General features: G+C 40.9%; 1 protein-coding gene across 1 annotated transcript in view; it reads left to right on the top strand.

The window, feature by feature from the left end:
* KNTC1 (kinetochore associated 1) overlaps positions 1-7,376 on the top strand; it is a 102,679-nt gene that overhangs the window by 24,017 nt on the left and 71,286 nt on the right. Inside the window, exons 16-19 of the mRNA XM_008050409.2 lie at positions 1,515-1,640; positions 1,739-1,828; positions 4,517-4,570; positions 6,427-6,488. Coding sequence (XP_008048600.1) covers positions 1,515-1,640; positions 1,739-1,828; positions 4,517-4,570; positions 6,427-6,488 — 332 coding nt within the window. The remainder of the gene's footprint in view (positions 1-1,514; positions 1,641-1,738; positions 1,829-4,516; positions 4,571-6,426; positions 6,489-7,376) is intronic.

The raw sequence follows: 7,376 nt of genomic DNA, 5'->3' as shown, positions 1-7,376 counted from the left end.
TTTATTGTAGAGACGAGGTCTCACCAAGTTGCCTGGGCTGGTCTCGAACCTGGGGGCTCAGGCAATCCACTCGCCTCGGCATCCCAAAGTGCTGGGATTACAGGCTGAGCCACCAAACCCGGCAGTATGCTGTATTTTTTTGTTTTTTGTTTTGAGTTGGAGTCTCACTCTGTTGCCCAGACTGGAGTGCAGTGGCCACTCCCGGCCACCGCAGACTCAACCTGCTGTGCTCCAGCGATCCTTCCACCTCAGCCTTCCAAGTAGCCGGAATTACAGGCACGCGCTACCATGCCCGGCTGATTTTTTGATTTGTTGTAGAGATGAGGTCTCGCTGCCCAGGCAGGTCTTGAACCCACGGAATCAGGCAATTCACTCACCTCAGCCTCCCAAAGGCGCGGGATTACAGGCTGAGCCACCGAGCCCAGTTTGTATTTTTTAAGCTAGAGGTGATGAGTACATAAGTCTTTGTTATATTATCTTTTCAAGCATCTGAAAGATTTCACAACTAATTGTGTTTTTTTAATTCAAAGTCTCGCTCTGTCGCCCAGGCTGGAATACAGTGGTAAGATCTCGGCCACCGTAGTCTTGACCTGCTGGGCTCAGGCAATCCTTCTACCCCTGCGCCTGGCTTGTAATAGATTTTTAAATCATATTCTTCCTGTCTAACTGAAACTTTGTAACCTTTGAACAACATCTTATTCCCTGTTACCCCATCCTCCCTTACCTTCTGTTTACCACCATTCTACTTTCTACTTTGATGAGTTTGACATTTTTAGATTCCACATGTAAATGAGATCATATAGTATTTATTTTTCTGTTTCTGGCTTATTTCAATTAGCATAATATCCTCCAGGTTTATTTATTCTGTTACAAATAAGAGAATTTCCTTTTAAAGACTGAAGAGTATTCCATTGTAAAAATATGCAACATTTAAAAAATCCATTTATCCATTGATGAGCACTTAGGTTTTTTCCATATCTATCTCATGTGAAGCTCTTAGTAAGCACTCTGCAGTATACATTTTGTAAGAGCTCAATAGAAATGGGTTCTATATCTCCTAATAATCTGGATTAATTTTCAGATGTCTGAATGTTACCTTCTTTAAACCTTATTCCTGGCTGGGCGCAGTGGCTCAAGCTTGTAATCCCAGCATTTTGGGAGGCTGAGGCGAAGAGGATTGCCTGAGCCCATGGGTTCGAGTCCTCATCTCTACAATAAATCAAAAGAATTAGCTGGGTGTGGTGGCATGTGCTTGTAGTTCCAGCTACTTGGAAGGCTGAGGTAGAAGGATCACTTGAGTCCAACAGGTCGAGGTTGTGGTGGCTGTGAGCATACCACTGCACTCCGGCCTGAGCGACAGAGTAAGACTCCTCAAAAACAATAAATAAATAAACTTTATTCCTGGACCACATGAGAGTTTACCTTTTTTCATAATAGTCAATTTCATGCAGAATAAGTCATCCTCAGGTATTACTGTATTTCAAGTCACTTGATATGGCATGTTTATATTACAGCTTGTTTACAAGGTAAAATCAAATGATATATTAGAGAAACTAGCTCTGAGTTCTGTGGACACCAGTAAGCAAACCAAATGGCAGAAACTTATAGACGAAGCTAAGGAAAACCTACATAAAATCCAGGTATGTTTTCCCTATCATATTCCTGAGTACTGGAGTATTCAGATTGATATGCAGATTAACATTAGATTGCCTTACTATGTCTGCCATTTGTGAAACAGGATGATGAATTCGTGGTGAATTACTGCTTGAAGGCTCAGTGGATAACCTATGAAACCACACAGGAAATGCTTAATTATGCCAAAGCCAGGGTAAGTTGGGCTTGTTTGTTTGTTTAGGAAGAATGTGACAACTTCACATACACTTTTTCGTTCTATTTTCCTCTGTGTACCATTTTAAAAACAAAATGTTTTTATAACAGCTTTATTGAGATAATTAATATCCCATATACCGCATCCATTTAAAGTATACGGTCCAATAATTTTCAGTCTGTTCACTGAATTGTACACCTGTCACCACAATCAATTTTAGTTCTTTTTAATCATTCCAAAGAAAAACTGCATGCCGATTAACAGTTACTCCCCATTTCACCCCAATCTCCCAGCTTCAGGAAATCACTTTTTTTTTTTTTAGTTGGGGTCTCACTCTGTCACCAAGGCTAGAGTGCAGTGGCACAATCATGGCTTACCACAGCTTCAGCCTCTGGTCTTGGTGATCCTCCTGCCTCAGCCTTCCAAGTAGCTGGGACTTCAGGCATATCCTGCCTTGCTTGACTAATTCTTTAGTTTTTGTAGAGACTAGGTCTTGCTATGTTGCTCAGGCTGGTCTGAAATTCCTGGACTCAAGCAATCCTCCTTCCTTGACCTTCCAAAGTGCTGGGATTATAGGCCTGAGCTACCACACCCAGTCAGGAAGCCACTTATTTACTTCCTGTCTCTAGATTTGTCTATTCTAGACATTTTAAGAAAATGGAGTCAGATGATATGTATCTTTTGTACCTGGCTTCTTTCACTTAGCATGTTTTCAGAGTTCATCTATATTGGAGCATGCATCAGTGCTGGGGTTTTTTGATTTTTGGTTTTTTTAAGAGACAGGGTCTTGCTCACTTGCCCAGGCTGGAGTGTAGTGGCACAATCACAGCTCACTACAACTTTGACCTCGGCTCAGGCGATCCTTCTGTTTTGGGCTCCCAGATTACAGGCATGTACCACCATGCCTTGCTAATTTTTAAATTTTTTTGTAGAGTAGAGGTCTTGGTATGTTGTCCAGGCTGGTCTCAACCTCCTGGGTTCAAACTCCTGGGATTACTCCTGGATTCTCCCACTTTGGCATCTCAAATTGCTGGGATCACAGACATGAGCCACCACACCCTGCTAGAACTCTTTTCTTTTTTTTCTTTTTTTTTTGAGTTGGAGTCTCACTCTGCCAGACTAGAGTGCAGTGGCCGCCCCCGGCCACCACAGCCTCAACCTGCTGGGCTCCAGCGATCCTTCCGCCTCAGCCTTCCAAGTAGCTGGAACTACAGGCGAGCGCTACCATGCCCAACTGATTTTTTGATTTATTGTAGAGATGAGGTCTCGCCAAGTTGCCCAGGCGGGTCTCGAACCCACGGGCTCAGGCAGTCCACTCATCTCAGCCTCCCAAAGGCGCGGGATTACAGGCTGAGCCACCAAACTCGGTTTAGAACTCTTTTCATATTGTGAAATAGAAACTCTTTATCCATTAAAACAGTAACTTCCCATTTCCCTATCCCCCAGTTCCTGCCAGTCACCATCTACTGTCTCTTTCTATGCTTTTCATGACTTTTAAGTACCTTATATTAAGTAGAATCATAGTGTATTTGTCATTTATGACAGACTTATTTTACTTATTGTAATGTATTGCAGGTTTATGTTGTTGCAAATGACAGAATTTCCTTTCTTTAAAGGCATTGTATATATGTATTTTATTTATCCATGATCCCTGACCTAACCATATGCTAGATCTATATGCTAATTTTTAATTTTTTAAGGAAATACCATGTTTTCCACAGTGTCTGTACCTTGTTACATTCCCACCAAAACAAGTGCACAAAAGTTCTAGTTTATTCACAGAATCCTTGCCAATACTTTTTTTTTGATAGTTGCTTCCTAATGGGAGTGAGGTAGAGAGTAAGTTTTGATAATACTTGTGCATGCTAGTTTGTCTTATGAAAAGTAAACAATTTCAAAAGCAAGAATTATTATTCTGTCAGACCGTTTTAACGTGAACTTTTTGCTATTGCTTATTGCTATTGCATTTTGCAGTGTATTGTGCATACCATTGCTATTCCTTAAAATCAAGGTATGACATGTAAGTAAAATGTTAATGGGCTGTTTTTGCCCATTAATGGGATTTTTTTTTTTTTTGAGTTGGAATCTCATTCTGTCACCCAGGCTGGAGTGCAGTGGCACGCTCACAGCAACTGCAGCTTCCACTTTCTGGGCTCATGCGATCCTTCCGCCTCAGCCTTCCAAGTAGCTAGAATTACAGGCACACACCACCATGCCCAGCTAATTTTTTTGATTTATTGAAGGGATGAGGTCTTGCCAAGTTTTTTTTTTTTTTACTTTGAGTAGGTGTCTCGCTTTGTCGTCCAGGCTAGAGTTCAGTGGCACACTCATGGCCACTACAGCCTTGACCTGCTGGGCTCAGATGATCCTTCTGCTTCAGCCTTTCAAGCAGCTGGAACTACAGGCTCATGCCACCATGCCTAGCTAAGTTTTTTATTTATTGTAGAAATGAGGCTTTTCCATTTTACTCAGGCAATCCTCTTGCCTCTGTCTCCCAAAGTATGAGATTACAGACAGGTGTGAGCCACTGAAATCGGGATGTATTATTTTTAAAAAGGTATAATTTCTTTATTGTTTACTGTTCATCTCAGACTTAAAATACAGTTTATTTTTAAGAGTAATTTTTCTGTTAATTCACAAAAAATCCATCCAGATGTTCTTCTAATTGTGTTTTTTGTTCTTGCTTAGCTTTTGAAGAAAGAAGATAAAACTGTTCTTGCCCAAACTGATGGCTTGAAAGAGGTAATTTCATTAGATTTATAGGTTAATTTGGGAGTGATTATACCTTCCTAATATGTTTTCCACTTAGGATAGGTCTGTATTTCTTTAAGAGCAAGTTATCATTTTATTACCTCAGTTTCCTTATCTGCAAATGGGAATATTAATAGTATTTATCGCCTGGCTTGGTGGCCTGTAATCCCACGCCTTTGGGAGGCTGACGTGAGTGGATTGCCTGAGCCTGCGGGTTCGAGACCCTCCTATGCAGGCGAGACCTCATCTCTACAATAAATCAAAAAATTAGCTGGGCATGGTAACGCGTGCCTGTGATTCCGGCTACTAGGAAGGCTGAGGCGGAAGGATCGCCGGAGCCCAGCGGGTCAAGCATGTGGTGGCCGGGAGTGGCCACTGCACTCCAGTCTGGGCGACAGAGTGAGACTCCAACTCAAAAAAAAAAAATAGTATTTACCTTACAGGACCAAAAGAAATAATTCCTGTAAAGCATTTTGCATAGTTCCTGGTATCTGCTAAACACTCAAATAAATGTAAACTGTGGTTAGGCACAATGACTCACATCTGTAATCTCAATGCTTGGGGAGGCCGAGGCAGGAGTATTGCTTTAGGCCAGGAGTTGCAGACCAGCCTGGGTAACGTAGTGAGACCCCATTTGTATAACAGAAAAAAAATTAGTTGAGCTTGGTTGTGTGTACCTGTATTCCTAGCTATTTGAGAGGCTGAGGCAGGAGGATCAGTTGAGCCCAGGAGTTCAAGGCTACAGTGAGCTATGATTGCGCCATTGCACTCTAGGCTGGGTGACAGAGTGAGGTCTTATCTCAAAAAATATATGAATAAATTTGGCATTCCTCATCTTTAAAAAACAAGGTAGCTGGGTGCAGTAGCTCATGCCTATAATCGGTTCCAGTACTTTGCGAGCCAGAGGTGAGAGGATCGCCTGAGCTCAGGGGTTTGAGATCAACCTGGGCAACTTGGTGAGACCTCATCTCTACAATAAATCAAAAAATTAGCCAGGCGTGCTGGTGCACCTGTAGTTCCAGCTCCTTAGAATGCTGAGGCGGAAGGATCGCCTGGGCCCAGCAGGTCAAGACTGTGGTAGCTAGGAGTGTGAATTGCACTCCAGCCTGGATAAGAGTGAGACATTGATTCAAAAGAAAAGTAAACTGTGATGATGATTATGATGGTGCCCAAATACATGTATGTATGTACACGTGTACATATAAATGTTTAAATTGGCAACTCAAAACAAATGATGGTGTAATCCAGCTAGATTTTGCTGTTAGAAATTTATAAGGCCAGGCATGGTGGGTTATACTTGTAATCCCAGCAGTTTGGGAGGCCGAGGTGAGAGGACTGCCTGAGCCCAGGAGTTCAAGGCCAGACTGGGCAACATGGTGAGACCTCATCTCTACAATAAATAAGAAAATTAGCCAGGCGTGTTGGTGCATGCCCGTAGTCCCAGCTACTTGGAAGACTGAGGTGGAAGGATCGCCTGAGCCCAGCAGGTCGGAGCTGTCGTGGCCATGATTGTATACCACTGTCCTCCAGCCTGGGTGACAGAATGAGACTCCGACTCAAAAAAAAAAAAAGGGAACATTTATAAATCAGTGGGACACTGATTTTGAAGGGCACCTACAATAAATGTGCATGTACCTTTATAATTGAATGTCATTGGAAATATTTTCATTATTCCATGCTTTTTTGTGTTGTGTTAAAAGCTGTCCTATGTTTTTGGAAATTGACCTAATGTGGGATAAAATGTGAAAGTATGTAAAACTTATGAAGTGGAATTACTGATTTTTATTTTTTTTTATTTCAATATTGTTACATATAATATTCAGATTGTCAAATTATTTTCTCTTTAGGTATTAAGGGCTCATGCAAAGTTGACTACTTTTTATGGAGCATTTGGACCAGAAAAATTCAGGTAAGTACATTTCTCATTTAAAATGTTTAGATTATAAATTAGATATAAATTTGGCATGTCGTAAAATATATAGTATTCCTTTGGTTGAAGTTTTGTTTCTGGAAAGTATTATCTTTGCAGCAAGAAAAATTGACTGCATATCCTTGTTATCATTTCTTTCATACAAATAATAACACCTTTGTTCATAGCCATACTCCCAGGATGTCTTTTGATGATTCATTTTCCTTCATTATGAATTTACAAATAGAGTAAATTATACTTTCTTTTAAGGTAAGTATATCTCATATTTTTAAATAATGGTATTCTTGGTATACATGTGAGTATATGTATGAATTTAATGTCTGGAAGTACAATTATAAAGGCAAAATGGGACCAGACATGATGGCTCAAGTGTGTAATCCTAGCACTTTGGGAAGCTAAGGTGGGAAGATCACTTGAGCCCTGGAGTTTGAGACCAGCCTGAGCAACATAGCGAGACCTTGTATTTACAAATAATAAAAAAAATTAGACAGACGTGGTGGCACACACCTATAGTCCCAGCAATTTGGGAGGCTCAGGTAGAACAATCGTCTGAGTCTAGGAGGTTGAGGCTGCAGTGAATCATGATTGTGCCACTGCATTCCAACCTGGGCAACAGAGTGAGCTACTAACACGCACAAAAAAAGGGCAAAAGGTCATGCATCTAAATTTAAGCTCCAAGTGCATCCGTTCTGATAGATCGAATAGGAAAGCACTCATTTCTTCATTCACCAACATCTTATGACATTTTTGGTTTTTACTAATCTGATATGTGAGAAGAAATTACAAAAATATTACCACGTTGTTTTGATTTTGATTCTTTTTTTTTTTTTTTTTTGAGTTGGAGTCTCACTCCGTCACCCAGACTCG

This window comes from Carlito syrichta, unplaced genomic scaffold, assembly GCF_000164805.1.
Source record: "Carlito syrichta isolate Samal-C Ts95f unplaced genomic scaffold, Tarsius_syrichta-2.0.1 Scaffold145297, whole genome shotgun sequence".
In the NCBI taxonomy this organism is placed as follows: domain Eukaryota; kingdom Metazoa; phylum Chordata; class Mammalia; order Primates; family Tarsiidae; genus Carlito; species Carlito syrichta.
This window is presented reverse-complemented; position numbering and strand designations above follow the sequence as displayed.